This window comes from Mobula hypostoma, chromosome 16, assembly GCF_963921235.1.
Source record: "Mobula hypostoma chromosome 16, sMobHyp1.1, whole genome shotgun sequence".
Lineage (NCBI taxonomy): Eukaryota > Metazoa > Chordata > Chondrichthyes > Myliobatiformes > Myliobatidae > Mobula > Mobula hypostoma.
Window position 1 is genome coordinate 38,363,491 of NC_086112.1, and position 22,647 is coordinate 38,386,137.

The 22,647-nt window shown below is 40.9% G+C and overlaps 1 protein-coding gene across 3 annotated transcripts in view; it reads left to right on the top strand.

Moving 5' to 3' along the window:
* vps13a (vacuolar protein sorting 13 homolog A) overlaps positions 1 to 22,647 on the top strand; it is a 307,850-nt gene that overhangs the window by 61,932 nt on the left and 223,271 nt on the right. For all 3 annotated transcript variants that reach the window (XM_063068778.1, XM_063068780.1, XM_063068779.1), the window contains exons 11-17: positions 1,097 to 1,224; positions 3,691 to 3,797; positions 7,172 to 7,343; positions 15,051 to 15,113; positions 15,339 to 15,468; positions 18,882 to 18,976; positions 21,402 to 21,544. In XM_063068778.1, the coding sequence (XP_062924848.1) occupies positions 1,097 to 1,224; positions 3,691 to 3,797; positions 7,172 to 7,343; positions 15,051 to 15,113; positions 15,339 to 15,468; positions 18,882 to 18,976; positions 21,402 to 21,544 (838 nt within the window). The remainder of the gene's footprint in view (positions 1 to 1,096; positions 1,225 to 3,690; positions 3,798 to 7,171; positions 7,344 to 15,050; positions 15,114 to 15,338; positions 15,469 to 18,881; positions 18,977 to 21,401; positions 21,545 to 22,647) is intronic.

Below are 22,647 nucleotides of genomic sequence, written 5' to 3' on the forward strand. Positions count from 1 at the left end.
TGAATTGCAAGTGCATGTGAGGGGGAAGAGGTAATGAGTAGTAATAAATGAAATGTATACTGTGGAGATTTGACCAGAGGAATTCGTTTGCTAGATTAGGGGAATTTGTAAGAATGTCCCAACTAAGTTGGCTTCCACTATCATCCCTGGCAATTAATTCCAGGCACTTACTGCTCTGTTTATATAAAAGAAAAAGTTCCCCAGATATTTCCTTTAAATTTTTTGCCTCTTTCCTTTCTGCCTCCTGCTGTTTCTCTTGTGTGTGAATCTTCTATCCTGGAGAAAAGATTCTGACTCTATTGAAGCTACTCATAATTTAAAAAAAAACTTTTATTAGGTCTCCTTGATGCTCCAGGGGAAAAAAAAAATCGAAGTTTGTCTAACCTCACCTTGTTAGGTAGTGTTTAATCAAGGCAGCATCCTGGTAAACCTTTACTGCACCCTTTGCAAAGCATTCATCCTTGTAATACTACATTTCGTTTCTGGTTGCTCCATTACAGGGGCAGCCTAACTGAAGTCTTAGGCAGCTGCAGCATTACTTTCAGACTCTTGTACTCAGTGCCATGGTCAGTGAATGCAGTTAAGCCCTATGCATTCTGTATGTTTCTACTTTCCGGTTATCTTTGGCTTGGATCCAAGATCCCTCTGTGCCTTTGTGCTATTAAAGGTCCCCCCATGAACAATATGAACAATATACTTTCCTCTTGTATTTGACCTCCTAAAGTACACCACCTCACATTTGCCCAGATTAAATTTCATCCGCTATTACTTTTTCCCCTATGTGTAACTGAGCTAATTCTTCAGAGAACATGGGAGATTTTGTGTAAACAAGATGACATGAATTTGTTGGGTTGGGCAGCATCTGTGGAGGCAGCAGGATGGTCAGTCTATTGGGTTGACCCAAAATGTAGACCATTCCTCTGACTCCAAAGATGTTGCCTGACTCACTATGTTCCTGCATTAGTTTGATTTTGTGCTCCTAATTACAGCAACAGTAATCCCTTGTGTCTACTGTTGACATCAATTTGTCATGTTTTAGGATAATTTGAAAGACATTCTTCTGTGATTTATCATCTCTACCTTGTTAATATTTTAGTTTTCCAGCCAATATCTGCAAAAGCCAAACTTGAAATGAATCCCCGAGCAGAAGTTGACTTTGCATCACCAAAGGTAAACTTGGAAGTAGACCTCCAAAGTATAACCATTGAACTCAAGAGACCTCAGGTATGAAATGTTGATTACTAATTACAGAATTAGTACTTTTCCTCTTTAGATTCAGAAAATAATGAAGTTTGTATGTATCTACAAACTCTTGCACAGATTTTGGCCAAGAACCAAATCGAAAACTGGCTTCTGTTATTAATATTTCATTTCAAGAGTTGTGTTAAATGTTAAGATACATTTTATGATAACAAAACAAACATTTTTTGGATAAACCTGAGTATTTTGTGTCATTCTGCCATCATGTCACAGCATCAATGTAATTACCTTGGAGAGAGTATAGAGGAAATTTTGGGATGTGTTGGCTGGAATGGGGAATGGTGACATTGAGGATACTTTGCAGAAGCCAGTGCTTTTTCTGCATCATTAGAACCAAACAGTGTTGTAAGGGTTTGTAGAACACAAGAACGTAAGAAATAAAAACAGGAGTTATAACAGTTTTAACCTTCCACATGAGGACATGAATGGTATTCTCAATGAGATCACACTAGATTCTGTTTTTGATACAAGGTTGAGGAAAATCAATGGAGAGGTGAGGAAGTGATTTTCCTAAGCAGAGGGGTCAATATCTAGTGGGCAGAGATTTAAAATAACTTGGTAGTGAGTTAAGCAGACTAGGACTATACCATAATACAAGCAGAAACAGCATCTTGGGTAGGGAAACAGTGGTTACCTTTGGGACCCTTTGTCAGAAAAAAATAGCTCATCAAGGTAGTGTAGAAGTTGGAATGTGCAATAACTTCAATTAAATGAATTTATTTAATAGGGTTAAAGAAATTGACAGGTACAGTTAAGCTCCCTTGTGTGATATGCCATGAATGTTGTATCATCTGTGTAAAGTTATATAGCTTTTTGCAGCTATTTTCCAGGGAGTGAAGGAGTGACCTAATGGAGACCCAAGTCATGAGAGTAATAGATAAGGTGGATAGCTGCTTTCTTTTTCTTATGGCAGGGGAGTCTAACATGAAAATCCTGGATTTATTGAGAAGGAAGTAGTTTGAAGGAAAGGGTGGGGGTTATTTGGAATGAACTGACTGAGGAAGTAGGTAGGGGTCGGTGCAGCTGCAACATTTAAGACGTTTGGGCAGGACAATATATTGGAGTGGCTTAGAATGAAATGGCCGAAATGTAGGCAAATAGGATTGGCTCTGGAAGTCACTTTAGTTAGCGGGGTTGAGTTGGGCCTGTTTGCACGCTGTATATTTGCTTTCAAATCTCTTCCCAATTTCTAGAGCCTACATTTCTTTTAATCTTAGCTTGGGCCTTGAATTGGGTATGATGAGTGTGATGTCAGTGAAAAATATATTTTAACAAGGGTCGAGAGGGTTTTATGATTAAAGATTAGCTTTATTTGTCATATGTACATCAAAAGGTACAGTGAAATGTGTTTGCATCAACTCAGTGAGGATTTGATGCAATCTTTAAGTGTTGCTGCACTTCTGATGCTAACATAGCATGCCACAACTCACTAATCTTAACTGTATGCCTGGAATGTGGGAGGAAATAGGAGCACCCAAGGAACTTCACATGGTCAGGGGAGAATGTACAGACTCCTTACAGACAGCGGCAGGAATTAATTGAACCTCGATTTTACAACTAGTGCTGTAAAGGGATGCACTAACCACTGCGCTACTTACTCACTAAAGAATTGATGCTTCAACTGGATAGGCTAACTAGAACTAGGGGTCACATCTTCATAATAAAGGTTATCCATTTCAGAGAGCAGCAGTTTAAAAAAAAATTCTTAATCTGGAGGGTTGTGAATATTTGGATGCATCTACACAAGGAGGCTTTAGAGAATCGGTCAGTCATTATATTTAAGACCAAAAAGTATTTCTTGGGGGAATTGAAGGATATTGGGTAGAATACAAAAGTGGTGTCGTGAGAAATGATCATCCACGATATGGAATGACAGAGCAGACATGAGAGGCTGTACTTTGTTCTTAGCTCAAGAATGGGAGAGGAGATGAGAAAATCATTTTTCACTCAATTTAGAACAGGCTGCTATGAAGAGAAGTGACCTAACAGGGCTGCAGGTCTGCAGCTGGAAAAAATTTGGCTTTTTCAACAGGCACAGATTCAATGTGCTGAATGATCTAGCTCTTTAATTTTATGTAATTTTGTTGATAATTGATGAGCAAGTTCCTTCCTCTTTGTAAATGCATATGTCTGACTTCAGTATTGGAATAGCATTTTTAAGATAAACAATGAGTAAATTACAATTAATAAAGAAATAAGGATATTAAAATTTCTTGTAAACCTGACAGTTGAACCTAGAAATTATATTGGCTTTGTTCATGGGTAACAAGAATATAGAGATCTCTTTATCTACAGTTTGTTGTTTTATCTGGCTTCAAATGGGTTGGCACCACGATTAAAATAAAACTTGAATAGAGTACAATTGCACAATAATGACTGGATGATTAAGGATGGCATTTTTATTTTAAAAACTTATTTTTCTTTGCACAGTATCTTAGCATCATGGAGCTGCTTGGATCTATTGATATAATGACGCGAAATCTACCATACAGGAAATATAAACCAAATGTTCCTTGTCTCAGTAATCCCAGTGCATGGTAAACATTTTCATTAATTTTTTTAGGAGCTAGATTATTTAAAATCTTTTTTGGAGAGAACTTTCATTGATAACACATCTTAATTTCCTGGTGTACAGAAGTACCCTGATGTGTAGAGTTTTGCCCAATAGCATAGAACAAGCATATGGATACCACTTAAAGGATCTGCTTGTGGATGAAACAGGGTTGCATTGCACACTTAGCAATCACCATCAATCCTTATCGATTTTTATTGATGTGTCATAGAAAGCATTCTATTTGGATGTATAATAAAGTAAAGTATAATAACAAGTTAGATTGTGAGGATAAAAGTACAGATTTCTGAAGACAGCAAGATTGAAGTTCTCCTTCAGCCTGGTCATACACACTTTCAGGCTGTTGTATCTTCTGCCCAATGGGCACAAATACATGACTTGCTGAGTTCCTCCAGCACTTTGTGTGTGTGTTGCTCACAATTTCCTACATTTGCAGAATTTCGCATTTCTGACTACCTGGATGCACAGTACTCAGTATGACAACAGGTCTTGACATGGCTCAGCACATCACAGAAACCAACCTCCCTCCCCTTGATAGATTCTGTCTATACTTCTCACTGCTTCAATAAAATAGTCAGCATAATCAAAAACCTCATGCACCCTGGACATTCTCTCTCCTCCCTCTCCCATTGCACTATGTAATGATTTGATCTGAATGAACAATATGCAAGTTGTTTTCCACTGTATCTTGGTACATATAACAATAATACACCAATACCAAAACTTCTGACAGATTTATCCAACTTAGAAGTGACTTCTCAGGAGCAAGATTCAAAGCCAGTAATGGTCTTAGCAGCTCCTTCAGATCCTAATGTTGCCACCCAAACCAGAGTACCAATCCCAACCCAGTAAATTAAACCCTCATCCAGCAAAATAGCAAATCCCTTTCACCCCGTAGCACCTTTGATGCGCTGTCCATTGAATACTCAAGTAGACAACTGCCTTCTCATGGCCCCTTCTGGCTCTCCTAATTTCATTCTTAAACTCCTTCCTGCTAGCCTTATAATTCTCTAGATCTCTATCATTACCTAGTTTTTTGAACCTTTTGTATGCTTTTTTTCTTGACTAGATTTTCAACAGCCTTTGTGCACCATGGTTCCTGTACCCTACCATCCTTTCCCTGTCTCATTGGAACGTACCTATGCTGAATGCCACACAAATATCCCTTGAACATTTGCCACATTTCTGCTGTACATTTCCCTGAGAACATCTGTTTCCAATTTATGCTTCAAAGTTCCTGCTTTATAGCTTCATATTTCCCCTTACTCCAATTAAACGCTTTCTTATCTTGTCTGTTCCTATCCCTCTCCAATGCTGTGATAAACGAGATAGAATTGTGATCACTATCTCCAAAATGCTCTCCCACTGAGGGACCTAACACCTGACCACGTTCATTTCCCAATACCAGATCAAGTACAGCCTCTCCTCTTGTAGGCTTATCTACATATTGTGTCAGGAAACCTTCCTGAACACACCTAACAAACTCCACCCCATCTAAACCCCTTGCTGTAGGGAGATGCCAGTCATTGAGGAAATTTAAAATCTCCCACCACGACAACCTGTTATTAATGCAACTTTACAGAATCTGTCTCCCTATCTGCTCCTCGATGTCCCTGAACTGTTGGGTGGGTCTATAAAGAAACACCCTGTTTCTAACTTCCACCCACAGAGACTCAGTAGACAATCTCCTTTTCTGCAGCCGTGACACTATCTGTGATCAGCAGTGCCACGCCCCCACCTCTTTTGCCTCCCTCCCTGTCCTTTCTGAAACATCTAGAGCCTGGCATTCTAAGTAGCCATTCCTGCCCCTGAGCCATCCAAGTCTCTCTAATGGCCACAACATTATAACTCCAAGTACTGATCCACGCTCTAAGCTCATCCGCTTTGTTCATGATACTCCTTGCATTAAAATAGACACATCTCAAGTCATCAGTCTGAGCGCATCCCTTCTCTATCACCTGCCTATTCTCCCGCTCACACTGTCCACAAGCTTTCTCGATTTGTGAGCCAATGGCCTCTTCCTCCATCTCTTCAGTTTGGTTCCTGCCCCCCCCCCACCCCCCAGCAATTCCAGTTTAAGCTCTTCCTAATAGCATTAGCAAACCTCCCTGCCAGGATATTGGTCCCCCTTGGATTCAAATGCAACCCGTCCTTTTTGTACAGGTCAAACTTGCACCAAAATAGGTCCCAATGATCCAGAAATCTGAATCCCTGCCCCCGCTCCAATCCCTCAGCCACACATTTATCCTCTACCTCACTCTATTCCTATATTCTGTTGCTTGGCATAGGCAGTAATCCCAAGATTACTTCCTTTGAGGTCCTGCTTCTCAACTTCCTTCCTAACTCCCTGTAGTCTGTTTTCAGGACCTCCTCCCTTTTCCTACCTATGTCATTGGTACCAATATGTATCACGACCTCTGGCTATTCACTTTCCCACTTCAGGATTTCAGACGTGATCAAAAACATCCTGGACCCTGGCACCTGGGAGGCAAACTACCATCTGTGTTTCTTTCCTGCGTCCACAGAATCACCTGTCTGACCCCCTAACTATAGAGTCCCCTATTACTGCTACCATCCTCTTCCTTTCCCTACTCTTCTGAGCCACAGGGCCAGACTCTGCGCCAGAGGCGCGGCCACTGTTGCTTCCCCCAGGTAGGTCGTCTCTCCCTCCCCACAAACAGTACTCAAACAGGAATACTTATAGTTAAGGGGGACAGCCACAGGGGTACTCTTAGTATCTGATTCTTGCCCTTCCCTCTCCTGACTGTTACCCACTTATCTGTCTCTTGAGGCCTCGGTGTGACTACTTGCCTATAGCTCCTCTCTATCACTTTCTTAGTTTCCCTGACCAGACGAAGGTCATCGAGCTGCATCTCCAGTTCCCTAACCCGGTCCCCAAGGAGCTGCAGCTCAGCGCACCTGGCGTAGATTTGGCCATCCGGGAGTCTCCAAGACATCCCACATCTTACACTCAGTACAGAACACTGACCTCACAGACATACTTCCTATTCCTAGTCTTTACAAGTAACTTACCTTACCTCGACCTGTTATTGCCGAAGCTCTGTTGAGCCAAAGCCCTCCTACTCTGACTCCCTCTAACCTCGCCCACTCTATGAAGCTGTCTTCTTTTTAAATTCTTCCTGCCAGTTTAACTCGCTGATGTCCACACGCCTGCATAGTTGTGCCTCGATTTTTTTTTGAGATATAATCTGGAATTTAACATGGTAGCATTTTGGCTCATTCTTCTATCCTTTAACTGAGTGTTTGCATAGAAGAGATGTAAACTTCCTTTGTATTTTTTCTGGAAGTTCTCTTTTTGTATTGCCTTTGCCTTAATAGGTGGACATATGCTATAAATAGTGTATTGAAAGAGAACATAAAGCCTAGACTTGAAGGATGGTCATGGAAACACATTCGAATGCACCGGCAAAAAATCAAGAATTATAGACAGCTCTACAAATCAAGGATTACATCCAAGAAACCAGATGAAGGACTTATCAGCACACTTGAGGTTGTGTGGCATTTGTATTTAATATTTAAAACAATATATATTAATTTGAATTTGGATATGCTTCATTATAGTAAATAAGCATAATTCCTTTCTACCTGAACCCTTTGGGGCAGGCATGAGCACCCATTGTAATTATTCTGTGGTATTATTTAGTTGACCTAAAATTAAAGCTTTGAGAACTACTATAATGGATTGTTTGAATATAGTATAGCGTTTGATCCCTATAAACTTCTCACTTAACATCCTTTGCAAATGCACTTCTCAGAACATTGGATCTGATATATGGTTGTATTTAGAATGTGAAAGCCATTTGGCATATGGTACCTGTGCTGGCTTTTTGAGTGCTTTTATTGATCCATTTTCTTTTAGCTATCCCCCCACTTCCATTTATTTATTATATTCCTGATGAAAGTTTTTATTGAATCTCTTTTCATCATTCTTGTAAATGATAACTTTAAGTACATTTATAGAACATCATCTCTGTTAAAGTAACACCCAAATGCTGAATGAACTCAGCAAGTCAGGCAGCATCTGTAGAGGGGAAAGTGAAACCAAGTGACATGGGTGACACTAAGGCTTCACTTCCAGATAAGCTCAATGCCTTCCATTCTTGTTTTCACTGTCAATACATGGAGGAACCTTCACAGACCTCTTTCTCCCCCCCCTCCCCCGATGACTGTGATTTCAGCCTTTCGAGGCCTAAACGAAAGCATCCTTCAGGAGGGTAAACCCTTGGAAAGCATCCTGCCCAGATGGGGGTATCTGGCCAAGTACTAAAGATCAGCGCTGATCAACTGGCTGGAGTTCCCTGAGATTTTTAACCTTGCACTTCGGCAGTCTGAGGTACCCATCTGCTTCAAGCAGGCTTCAGTTATTCTGGTGCCTAAGAAGAACGTGGTAACTTGCCTTAATGACGATCATCCAATAGTACTTGTATCCTCTGTTATGAAGTGCTTTGAGAAAATAGTGATGAAACTTGTCAATTTCTGTCTGAGAAGAAACTTGGATCCACTCCAGTTTGCCTACCATCACAGCAAGTCCACAGCAGATGCCATTTCATTGGCTCCTCACTCAACCCTGGAACACCTGGACAGAAAAGACGCATAAATCAGGATGTGCCTTATCAACTACAGCTTGGCATTCAATACTGTCATCCCTTCAAAATGAATCAATAAGCTTCAAGACCTTGGCCTCAATACCTCCTTTTGCAATTGGATCCTCGATTTCCTCACTCACAGATCCCAGTCAGTTCTGGTTGGTGACAACATCTCTACAGTCTCCATCAGTACATGTCCAGCTTCGTGCTTAACTCCCTGCTCTACTCGCTTTATACCGGGGTCGGCAACCTTTTTGCCTCTGTGGGCCAGATCGCCTATTAATGAGTGGATGGTGGGCCAGATAAATGTCGTAAAAACTTGAAATATGGGAATTATCCATTTAAATACATCTAGTTATGTTTTGCCTCAAATTAATGAATAACACAGGCTAGAAAATCATTTGTGCTTAACCAAGGATGCCAATTAGTAATCAAAGAACTCAGTTTAATTGTAATTTATTTCAATCAAGGTATCTTTTGAATCTATTAAAAGGACACAATCTTTAAACATAAAACATATGAACATGATGCATTGAATGATGGTAAATTAAGTATAATAAAAAAGAAGATTTTAATGCAAATAGTTGATAAATCAATGTGAAACTTGATGCTGTTTGTTGCTTGAAAGCTTCTCAATATTGGGTGTCAGACTTGTTGATGCCAAGAGCAAGACATTATCCAGATGGGCATCGTCAATCTTGTTCTCAAATGGTTCTTGGTGTGCTTCATTTTTGAAAATAATTGCTCACGCAGATAAGTGCTGCCAAATAATGATGCCATCTTTTTTGCATGGTCCACTAAGTTAGGATACTTCCCACTTGGATGAATATATTTTCTATAGAAGTCAAGCACTGACACATCTTCAGAATGAAATTTCAATCCAATATGTTGTCATACTGCATCTGAATCAATTCCATTTGAAAAATTTCTGATGCAGTGTCCACTTCCACATCAAATGGAGTAGCGAACAGCTTGAACTTATTTGCATGCAAGTGAAAAATCAGCAAAATGAGATGAAAACTCTTTTCTCAATTCTTGGACCTATGTCTCATTTTCTAGGCAAATGAGACAAACTGGTTTCCCAGCTTGCTCGATGAAGAAGTAATCTAGTGTCCAAGTGTCTTGGAAATTTCGGCACTCAGTGTCTACCGTCTTGCATTTTGCATTCATTGCCATTGGAATTTTTTTCTGCAATTTTATTTCGAAAAGTGAATTATTCAACAAGTATTGTAGCACATGTAAATATCTGTATATTTAGCGTGGATTTCTTGTTAAAGCACAGTGACGTTGTTTGTGTTTACAAATTTGAATGATCCCATCTGAAAACCTGCACGTGCATGTAGAGTATCTCATACATATTAGTAAGGTAGTCTGTTTTCTCGTCATTCATATATACCAGTGTTTGGTTTGGAACAAAACGGAACCTGGAGCCAGTGTAACAAGACGCCATGCATGTCCATCAGTGTGGTTGCATGAAGCACTCAGAATAAGGAAAAATCGCTCGTGGGCTGGATAAGCATAGTATCCCAATATTTGCTTCCAAAATACCTTCGTGGGCCGGATCTGGCCCACGGGCCATAGGTTACCTACCCCTACTTTATACTGATGACTGTAAGGTGAGGCACAACTCCAATGCCATATTTAAGTTTGCTGATGACACCTCAGTCGTTGGCTGAATCAAAGGTGGTGACGAGCAGCATATAAGAGGGAGACTGAAAATCTGGCTGAGTGGTGCCACAACGACAGTCTCTCGGTCAATGTTAACAAGACCAAGAAGCTGATTATTGACTTCAGGAGAAGGAAACCAGAGGTCGAAGGATCAGAGGAGGAGAGGATCAGCAACTTTAAATTCCTGTTTTAATTTTAAAGGATCTGTCCTGGGCTCAACAGGCAAATGCCATTATGAAGAAAGCATGACAGTGCCTTTACTTCCTTAGATGTTTGCAAAGATTCAGGATGGTATCTATAACAAAGTTGTATAGATGTGTGGAGGAGAGTAGATTGACTGGTTGCATCACGGCCTGGTACAGAAACACCAAAATACCCTTGAATGGAAAATCCTACAAGAAGTGATGGAGACGGCCCAGTCCATCACGTGTAAAGCCCTTCCTACAATTGAGCATGTCTACATGGAGCACTGTTGCAGGAAAGCAGATCCATCATCGAGGATCCCCACCAGCCAGGCCGTGCTTTCTTCTCGCTGTTGCCAACAGGAAGAAGGTGCAGGAGCCTCAGGATGCACACCACCAGGTTCAGAAACAGTTATTACCCCTGAACCGTGAGGTTCTTGAATCACAAGGGCTAACTTCACTTGCCCCATCTCTGAACTGTTCCCACAACTGATGGACATCAAAGTTGCTGGTGAACGCAGCAGGCCAAGCAGCATCTATAGGAAGAGGCGCAGTCGACGTTTCAGGCCGAGACCCTTCGTCAGGACGAACTGAAGGAAGAGTGAGTAAGGGATTTGAAAGCTGGAGGGGGAGGGGGAGATGCAAAATGATAGGAGAAGACAGGAGGGGGAGGGATAGAGCCGAGAGCTGGACAGGTGATAGGCAAAAGGGGATACGAGAGGATCATGGGACAGGAGGTCCGGGAAGAAAGACGGGGGGGGGTGACCCAGAGGATGGGCAAGAGGTATATTCAGAGGGACAGAGGGAGAAAAAGGAGAGTGAGAGAAAGAATGTGTGCATAAAAAAGAGTAACAGATGGGGTACGAGGGGGAGGTGGGGCCTAGTGGAAGTTAGAGAAGTCAGTGTTCATGCCATCAGGTTGGAGGCTACCCATACGGAATATAAGGTGTTGTTCCTCCAACCTGAGTGTGGCTTCATCTTTACAGTAGAGGAGGCCGTGGATAGACATGTCAGAATGGGAATGGGATGTGGAATTAAAATGTGTGGCCACTGGGAGATCCTGCTTTCTCTGGCGGACAGAGCGTAGATGTTCAGCAAAGCGGTCTCCCAGTCTGCGTCAGGTCTCACCAATATATAAAAGGCCACATCGGGAGCACCGGACGCAGTATATCACCCCAGTCGACTCACAGGTGAAGTGATGCCTCACCTGGAAGGACTGTTTGGGGCCCTGAATGGTGGTAAGGGAGGAAGTGTAAGGGCATGTGTAGCACTTGTTCCGCTTACATGGATAAGTGCCAGGAGGGAGATCAGTGGGGAGGGATGGGGGGGACGAATGGACAAGGGAGTTGTGTAGGGAGCGATCCCTGCGGAATGCAGAGGGGCGGGGAGGGAAAGATGTGCTTAGTGGTGGGATCCCGTTGGAGGTGGCGGAAGTTACGGAGAATAATATGTTGGACCCGGAGGCTGGTGGGGTGGTAGGTGAGGACCAGGGGAACCCTATTCCTAGTGGGGTGGTGGGAGGATGGAGTGAGAGCAGATGTACGTGAAATGGGGGAGATGCGTTTAAGAGCAGAGTTGATAGTGGAGGAAGGGAAGCCCCTTTCTTTAAAAAATGAAGACATCTCCCTCGTCCTAGAATGAAAAGCCTCATCCTGAGAGCAGATGCGGCGGAGACGGAGGAATTGCGAGAAGGGGATGGCGTTTTTGCAAGAGACAGGGTGAGAAGAGGAATAGTCCAGATAACTGTGAGAGTCAGTAGGCTTATAGTAGACATCAGTGGATAAGCTGTCTCCAGAGACAGAGACAGAAAGATCTAGAAAGGGGAGGGAGGTGTCGGAAATGGACCAGGTGTCCCACACTATCAACGACTTTATCCGCTCAGGGGATCTCCCATCCACTGCTACCAACCTTATAGTTCCCACACCCCGCACTTCCCGTTTCTACCTCCTACCCAAGATCCACAAACCTGCCTGTCCTGGCCGACCTATTGTCTCAGCTTGCTCCTGCCCCACCGAACTCGTTTCTGCATACCTCGACACTGTTTTATCACCCCTTGTTCAATCCCTTCCGACCTATGTTCGTGACACTTCTCACGCTCTTAAACTTTTCGATGATTTTAAGTTCCCTGGCCCCCACCGCTTTATTTTCACCATGGATGTCCAGTCCCTATATACTTCCATCCCCCATCAGGAAGGTCTCAAAGCTCTACGCTTCTTTTTGGATTCCAGACCTAATCAGTTCCCCTCTACCACCACTCTGCTCCGTCTAGCAGAATTAGTCCTTACTCTTAATAATTTCTCCTTTTGCTCCTCCCATTTCCTCCAAACTAAAGGTGTAGCTATGGGCACCCGTATGGGTCCTAGCTATGCCTGCCTTTTTGTTGGGTTTGTGGAACAATCTATGTTCCGTGCCTATTCTGGTATCTGTCCCCCACTTTTCCTTCGCTACATCGACGACTGCATTGGCGCTGCTTCCTGCACGCATGCAGAACTCGTTGACTTTATTAACTTTGCCTCCAACTTTCACTCTGCCCTCAAGTTTACCTGGTCCATTTCCGACACCTCCCTCCCCTTTCTAGATCTTTCTGTCTCTCTCTGGAGACAGCTTATCCACTGATGTCTACTATAAGCCTACTGACTCTCACAGCTATCTGGACTATTCCTCTTCTCACCCTGTCTCTTGCAAAAATGCCATCCCCTTCTCGCAATTCCTCCGTCTCCGCCGCATCTGCTCTCAGGATGAGGCTTTTCATTCTAGGACGAGGGAGATGTCTTCATTTTTTAAAGAAAGGGGCTTCCCTTCCTCCACTATCAACTCTGCTCTTAAACGCATCTCCCCCATTTCACGTACATCTGCTCTCACTCCATCCTCCCACCACCCCACTAGGAATAGGGTTCCCCTGGTCCTCACCTACCACCCCACCAGCCTCCGGGTCCAACATATTATTCTCCGTAACTTCCGCCACCTCCAACGGGATCCCACCACTAAGCACATCTTTCCCTCCCCCCTCTCTCTGCATTCCGCAGGGATTACTCCCTACACAACTCCCTTGTCCATTCGTCCCCCCCATCCCTCCCCACTGATCTCCCTCCTGGCACTTATCCGTGTAAGCGGAACAAGTGCTACACATGCCCTTACACTTCCTCCCTTACCACCATTCAGGGCCCCAAACAGTCCTTCCAGGTGAGGCATCACTTCACCTGTGAGTCGACTGGGGTGATATACTGCGTCCGGTGCTCCCGATGTGGCCTTTTATATATTGGTGAGACCCGACGCAGACTGGGAGACCGCTTTGCTGAACATCTACTCTCTGTCCGCCAGAGAAAGCAGGATCTCCCAGTGGCCACACATTTTAATTCCACATCCCATTCCCATTCTGACATGTCTATCCACGGCCTCCTCTACTGTAAAGATGAAGCCACACTCAGGTTGGAGGAACAACACCTTATATTCCGTATGGGTAGCCTCCAACCTGATGGCATGAACATTGACTTCTCTAACTTCCGCTAGGCCCCACCTCCCCCTTGTACCCCATCTGTTACTCTTTTTTATGCACACATTCTTTCTCTCACTCTCCTTTTTCTCCCTCTGTCCCTCTGAATATACCTCTTGCCCATCCTCTGGGTCACCCCCCCCCCCGTCTTTCTTCCCGGATCTCCTGTCCCATGATCCTCTCATATCCCCTTTTGCCTATCACCTGTCCAGCTCTCGGCTCTATCCCTCCCCCTCCTGTCTTCTCCTATCATTTTGCATCTCCCCCTCCCTCTCCAGCTTTCAAATCCCTTACTCACTCTTCCTTCAGTTAGTCCTGACGAAGGGTCTCGGCCTGAAACGTCGACTGCGCCTCTTCCTATAGATGCTGCTTGGCCTGCTGCGTTCACCAGCAACTTTGATGTGTGTTGCTTGAATTTCCAGCATCTGCAGAATTCCTGTTGTTTGCCCACAACTGATGGATTCACTTTGAAGGATGACTCATCTCGTGTTCTCTATTTATTTATTTATTGCTTGTTTGTTCAGTTTGTTGTCTTTTGCACATTGGTTGTCAGTCCTGTTGAGTTTGGTCTTTCACTGATTCTATTGTGTTTCTGGATTTCTTGTGTATGTCCACAAGAAAATGAATCTAATGGTTGTATATATGTACTGTGATAATAAATTTAGTTTGTCATTCAAACTTTGAACAGTTGATATTTCAGGCTGAGAATCTTCGGGACCTGAAATGTTGACTGTTTTCCCCCCTCACGAAATACTGTCTGACTTGTATTCCTCCAGCATTTTGTGTGCATTGTTCAAGATTTCCAGCTTCTGCAGAATCTCTTGTGTTTAGATCTACCCTTCTGAAATTGATTTAGATTACTGTTGGAACACAGAACATAGAATAGTACAGCACAGGAACAGGCGCTTCAGCCCAAGATGTTTTGCTGAACCAATTAACGCAGTACTCAAGTTATGGTATTTTGCTTGCCAGGACCCAGCATAGTTTGACCATGGCCTAATTTATATCTATTATATTGAATGTATTAGAGGAGTCAAGATTTCATTATAATTACTTCTGAACCCATAATTGAATAAGCCATAAAATCTGGAGACTCAAGACTCAAACACTGATTGCCCATTTCCCTTACAGATGTTGCCTGACCTCTTGAGTTTCTTTAGCAGCTAATTTTTTTGACCTGAAGCCACTAGAAGTTTGTAGATTGTTGTTTATTATGAAAGTCCTAATGTTAGTATCTGAGCTACTTCAGTACTTTTCCTTCCTTGCAGGAGCTTGAAAAAGAGCTGGATTTGTTCAATATTACACTTGCAAGACAACAGGCAGAAGTGGAGGTATTTGGAATCTAAATCTTTCTTTAAATAAAGAATGGTTCTCTATTTGATAATAGAAAAGTTATTTAATAAAGTGAACATAATCAAGTATAGAAATGTAATTGTTTCACCTAAAACATATATCTGCTTTGCATAGTTGATCATGCAAAGCAATACTGAAATGTGTAAAGTTTGCTGTTTTGTGTACAACAATTTGAAAAGAAATGTTATTAAATTTTGTCCTAGGCAATGAAAGCAGGGTATAAGATTTACAGACCTGGTGCAAAGGTTGAGGAAGATGACTCTGGAGGATGGTTTGCTTGGGCTTGGAGCTGGGCAGCAGGCAAAGAGGAGAAACCACAGGATTCAAAATCTGGTATAAATTTTGTTTTCCTTGAAATTATTTTTAATTTAATTATGAGAAATAAAAATAATGATAGTAAATTGACTTGTTGGTTTTGAATGTTGAACCTTGTTGAAATCTGTGGTAAGTGAGGCAGGAAAGCCTGGGAGCAGTGGGTGAAGGCCATAAAATGTGTTGCATGGGATGTAAGTGATGTACTTCCTACATGAATGAAATTTTAACATGAGTATCCTAGATTATTTTGTCTATTACATTTTTGCCTCTGAAATTAGTGATTGATTCTTCATCTCAGTAGTTGGTGCCCAAGATCGTATCTGTTGCTTTTTCCTGTATTTCTGCGCTTTCTTACCTTGCATCCAAAATCATATAAGCCTCTGTTCACCTCACCTTGTATCCTACTAGTTTTCATATGCAATGCCACCTTGCTCTCCATTTTGGCATTTTGAAGGGACTATATTTTCTGTAATGATTCAGTCCATTCTTGTGCCACAAGTAATATCTGTTCATTTTCTTTTATGCAACTGTAGATGACAGTTAATCTTAACATTTCCTCCTCTTACACATATTAATGGTATTGCCAAGTGAGACAGTTTACTTGTACCTCATTCAGTCTGGTGTACAGTATTTAGAGCTCATAATGCTGTTTCATCTTACACTTGGGAGACTAACTTCAATTGACAAGTTTGCAGAAAATCTCCATTTAATTCATATGTCTAACTCCGATCTTTTTTCCCCTTGCCATTTTAACATTTTTGCCCCCTTTTTGATGGATAGCATCTTGTTTTCTCCATTCAAACCTATTGTTTGCTCTTCCTCTTCCCTGGCCTTTTCTGCTTATTTCATTAGATGTTCGTAAAGTAAAAATTCACGTTCTGCTGAAGTTTCACCATCCTTAAACATTACCTATTTCTAACATAACAAATGCTATTTTAGTTGCAAGTATTTCTTTAATTTCAGCAAAACCTTTTACGCCTTTACTAATCAAGAACCTATCAACCTCACCTTTAAATGTACACGATGATTTGGTCTTCATGGCAATGAATTCCACAGATTCACCACCCTCTGGCGGAAGAAATTCCTCCTCATCTCTGTTCCAAAGGGAAGTTCTTGTATTCTGAGCCTGTGCCCGTCTGATCCTAGACTCCCCCCCCCCCCCACTGTAGGAAACATACTTTTCTCCTCCATTCTATCTAATAAGAATGGTCTTGAAATTCCTTTCCACTATTCCCTTAAGACATGAGTGCTATCTCCCAAATGTTGACACTTCAATAATTTCAAGCAGGCTTCAATCATGCCTCTTCAATCAAGAAGAACGTGGTAAGCTGCCTCAATGACTTGCATCCACTGTGATGAAGTGTTTTGAGAGCTTGGTCATAAAGCACCTGAAGATCTGCCTGAGGAGTGACTTGGTTCTGCTCCCAACTGGCAGGTGACAAATTGGCATTTTGGAGGGAGATTGAAAATCTTGTTGAATAGTGCCACTGCACCAACCTCTCACCAAGCATCATTAAACCCAAGAGCTGATTATTGACTACAGAAGGAAGAAACCAGAGGTCCATGATACAGTCCTCGTTAGGGGATTGGAGAAGGAGAGGATCAGCAACTTTAAATTCCTTGGCGATATCATTTCAGAGAATCTGTCCTGGGACAGATGTAAGTGCCATTACTAAGAAAGAAAAACAGTTGCTCTACTGGCTTAGAAGTTTGCATAGATTCAGCTTATCATTCAAAACTTTGATAAACTTCTGTAGATGTAGAGTGGAGACTATCCTGTCTGATTGCATCACGGGCTGGTGTGGAAACACCACTGCCCAACAATGGAAACATTCCTGTATTCAGGCCCAGAAGACACAGCCTTAGAATAGAAGGACATCCCTTTAGAACAGGGATGAGGAATTTCTTTAGCAGAGGGTGATGAATCTTGAATTACTTGCTGCAGATGGCTGTGGAAGACAAGTCATTAGGTATATTTAAAGCGAAGGTTAATCGGTTCTTAATTAGTAAGGGTGCTAAATATTATGGGGAGAAGGCAGGAGAATGGGGTTGAAAGGAAAAATAAATCAGCGATGATTGAATAGCAGAGCAACTCAAATGGTCCCATTTCTGCTCCTATGTTTTATGGTCTTATAGTTATCCAGACCTTTCTGCATGCATGCATAGATTATTCTATTCTGAGGATATGAATAGAATTAATAAATTGTTCAACTTTTAAAGTAAATTTATTATTATTTGTATGTCACCAAATACAGCCCTGAGATTTATTTGCTTGCAGCCATTCACAGTAAATACAATAAAAGAAAATAATAATAAATAAACAGTAAGTATCAAGTACATGAGATGAAGAGTCCTTGAAAGTGAGTCCATAGGTTGTGGGAATAGTTCATTATTGGGGTGGGTAAAGTTTTCTTCTCTGTTCAAGACTCTAATGGTGAAGGGCTAATAATTCACAATAAATACAAAGAAACACAATAAAATCAATGAGAAACCCACACAGGTTGGACAAAGTTTAAAGTAAATTTATGATCAAAGTACATATATGTGACCATATGCAACCCTTCATTTCATTTCCTTGTGAGCAGATTTAATAAATTTATAGAATAATAACCATAATAGAATCAATGAAAGACCGATCAACTTGGGAGTTCATAAAGAGTACAGAAGACAACAAACTTCCCAAATGCAAAAGAAAAGAAATAATAATATATAAATAAGCAATAAATATTGAGAACACGAGATGGAGAATCTTTAAAAGTAAATCTTTTAGTTGTGTGAACATTGCAATGATGGGTAAGTGAAGTTGAGTGAAGTTTTCCCCTTTGGTTCAAGAGCCTGATGGTTGAGGGGTAATAACTGTTTCTGAACCTGGTGGTGTGGGTCCTGAGGCTCTTGTACCACCTTCCTGATAATAGAAGTGAGAAGAGAGCATGGCCTGAATGATGAAGGTCCTTGATAATGAATACTGCTTTCCTACTGCAGCACTCCATGTAAATATGTTCAGTGGTGGAGAGTAGTGGTCTGGGTTGTATCCACTATTCTTCCTTCCAAAGGCATTGGTGTTTCCATACCAGGCCTTGATGTAAATATACCTTCCACCGTACATCTTTTGAAATTTGTCAGAGTTTTAGATAACTTGCCTAATCTTCGCAAACTTCTAATAAAGCTGAGGTGCTACCTTGCTTTCTTTGTAATGGCACTGGCATGCTGAACCTAGGACTTGTCCACTGAAATGATAACATCAAGGAATTTAAAGTTGCTGACCCTCTCCACCTCTGATCCTCTGAGGACTGGCTCATAGACCTCTGATTTCCTCCTTCTGTATTCAATAATGAGCTATCAAATTATGTAGTCTTTTTCCTTTTTTTACTGAAATAGCAAACTTGCAGACTGATGTACTATTTATAATTCTTCCAAATGTTTATTCTCAGGAATTGACTTTTTGATGACTCCTGAAGAGAAATCTAAACTCTATACCGCAATTGGATATAGTGAAGCAACAGTGGATCCTACAATGCCAAAAAGAGTACGTATTATACATTCAGGAATTCAATTTGCTATAGTTCCTAAAACAAAACTGTACTTAAAGAAATACTACCAAAATTACCTAACCAGTACAGATTCAGAAAAGATATTTGACCTTGCACTTGATAACTACACATTTTCTGATATCTTGCTCAAGGTTAGTTACAGAAGCAGATGTAAAACAAAATCTCCTTTGTTTGCTATAACTTTGACAATTCAGCTAACGCAATGTTGGAGAAAATGAAGCAGTGTAACTTGTCTGCTGGGATTAAATGATTTTTGGGGACATCACGGAAGAAGCACATTTGTAATAAAAACATATTGGCTTAAAAATTTGGTAGTGTTTTATATTTATGTTTAAGTGCTGAGAGTTGCAATGGATGTGTTTTCAAAACCATAAATAGATTATGTTGTATCAATGAATGTGTCAAATATAATCACCAGGCTTCTGCCATTTGTGTGGGATAATTTTAGTTGTTAGACCATATGACATGTCCTATCAAGCTCGCGTAATTCTGCACTGCGCCTAAGCAGAAGGACAAAGCTCATGCCAATACTTCTGAATGGGATTATTGTTCGTAAATGATTCGCTTGGAGAATAACTCATTTGCGTCAACTGAAAGCTACAGTGATTGTGGAACTTGTTCGTTTGAGTCTTTTGAGGTAAAGACTTCCTAGTTTTTTCCCCTCAAAGACATAGATGATTTTACAGTGCTCAAATTGGCCTTCATAACTGGGAGTGAGAAGTAATCTTTATTGAAGAATAAATAAAAGAACAAATATACTAAACCACTAGGTTCTCTTATCTATGGTGTGAGTTAGAACTTAAGGAAACTCTAGTAAATTTATCATTCAGGATTTTCTTTTCAATCATATTCAAAATAAGCTTATTAGTGAAGTATATATATGTCACCCTATACAACCCTGAGATTCATTTTCTTGGGGCATACATAGTAAATCAATGAAAGACTGCACCCAACAGGATGGACAACAACCAATGTGGGGGAAAAAACAACAAACTGTGCCAAATCAGAAAGAAAGAGAATAATTATAATAATAAATAAGCAGTAAATATCGAGAACATGAGATGAGTTCTTGAAAGAGAGTCAATATTATTATCTTCTGGAATCTTCTTTATGAATGTAATGAGGCTAAATAGTCTATAGTTCATTACTTTCCTCCTTATCTTAAATGGTGAGGTTGCATGTATGATCTTCCAATCTGTGGGAACTGTTACAGAATCTAGGACATCTTGTCAAATGTTTAACAGTGCTATCTCCATTGTCAACTTTTCAAGAGCTCTGGATGCACTGACTACTGAAGATTGATATGCTGGATAATACATCTATAGCAGTGCAAATATTTGATTACTTGAAATCACTTCACATTTGGATATTTTATAGCTCCACAATAAGGATCACTTTGGCCTCTTGAAATAGATTATACAATGGAGGGGGATTCCAATGAGCTTGATTTGGAGGTATTTGTTTTAAAGAGGAACTGTTCAATTTATTCTCATTTTTCATTCTTTGCTCCATAGCCTTGCAAATTAGACAGACCAAGTATGTCCAATTACCTTTTAGGTGGCACTTTGGTGCAATAGTAGTGACACTATCCTGCAACAACCTGGATTTGGTTCTGATATTTGCTTGTGTCACTGTGGAGTTTGCATGTGCCACCTAGGTGCTTTAGTTTCCTCACATCGCAAAAATGTGCTGCTTGGAAGATTAATTGGTCTCTGTAGATGGGCGAGACAAGAATCAGGGTGGACATTGATGGGCGTGTGGAAGAGAATAGGTTGCAGGAAAATAAGCTGGGGAATTGGAATGAATTCAGAGCTCGAGCCCAGTCTTTATGGACTGAATGGTATCCACTTATGCCATAAGAAAATATGGGAACATTTTAACTCCCTTTATGGGTGTGCTGCATAGTTTTTTCATGCTTGAAAGTTATTGTTAATATTAAACCGGAATACAGAAGAGAACATACACCTGCTGCTTGTAAAACAATACTCCGCTGCCCATATCCTAGCGTATACTGTTCAAAGTGCCTATCATTCTAAAGCTTATTGAATTACATTGGTTCTGAATCTAGTAAATCAATTTTAACATTCTCAACTTGTTTTCAAGTTTCATTGCGTCTACCTCTTATTTTAGTTCCTTTGTTTAACAACATTACAAGATCTGTGCATAACACGTTCTATCCATTTGCCATCCTTAATTGTAATTTCCCACCAGTCCCTTGGTTCTGAAGCTCTGGGATTCCTCTTGAATCTTCTCCACCCGTTAGGATCCTCCTCAAAATTTTACCCAGTTGAATATCTTGTAATGCCTTTAACCAAAGGTGCAATAAGATATATATTATCATCAAATGTTTGGAATCTGTTGGTAAGTTAGTAACTTTTTCTGATTGTATTAATTTCACAGTATGAGGCAGTGAAACTTTCTGTGAAGCTATTGAGTATGTCCTTGTGCATCAAAGAAGAGCAGGACAAGCCAGAGATAATGAAATTTTCTGTGATCAACTTAAGCACAAAGGTAACCCAGAGACCAGGAGCACAAGCAATTAAGTAAGTTTTATAATTCTATAACTTCCTTTCATTTGAAATTTTTTCAGTATTTGAATGGAAACAGAAAATGCTGGAGCTAAAGTTGGGGAATGTAATAGAAACTAACAGCTGATGTTGCAACTCTATGCTTTTTTCCCCTCTAAGGAATGTACATACTGCAATTCTAACAGAAAATGCACAATCATATACTGTTTATGACAATAACTTCTACTTTAACCATGGAAAATTAACCCTTGATGCATTCTGCTATGACAATTAACATCCTACGTACATTCAGTGGCCACTTTAGCTGCACCTGCTTGTTAGTACAAATATCTAATCAGCCAATCATGTGACAGCAAGTTAGTACATTAAAGCATGTGGAGAAGTTCAGGTGTTCGGACCAAGCATCAGAATGAGGAAGAAATATAATCTAAGTGACCTTGAATGATGGTTCATGCCAGGAGGGATGGTTTGAGTATCTCAGAATCTGAAGATCTCTGGGATTTTCACACACAACAGTCTCTTGAGTTTACAGAGAATGGGGCATTATATATATATAAATATAAATAGTGGCCATACTGGTTCAAGTTGACAGGAAGCGGACAGTTCTCCAATAATCATTCATTACAACAGTGGTGTGCAGAGGAGCACCGCAGAACTCAAAGCATGTTGAACTTTGAAGTGGATGGGCTACAGCAGCAGAAGACCACAAACGTACACTCAGTGACCTCTTTATTAAGTACAGGAGATGCTTAATAAGGTGGCCGCTGAGTGTATGCTGTACAACATTTCATTTTGATTCTGATTAGATTATCAAGCCTTTTACAGAAGCCAAGCTTCAGTGTCTATATAATTTTGGTAAGGGGAATCCAATCTTGGGCTCTTGCAAATTTATAATATTTAATAGAATTGAACAAGATTGCTTTGTATCAAAAAGCAAACTTAGAGGAACAATATTTACAGAGCAGCATTTGTGAAACAAAAGGAATAATTGACAGATTGTATAAAGGAAATGGCTGATATAATAGGGTGAGATGGGCAGGCAGGGAATAGGTGGAACCAGATAAGGGAGGGTGGGGGTTGGAAATGATGGGGAGTTCTTACTTGTGAGACAGCAGCTG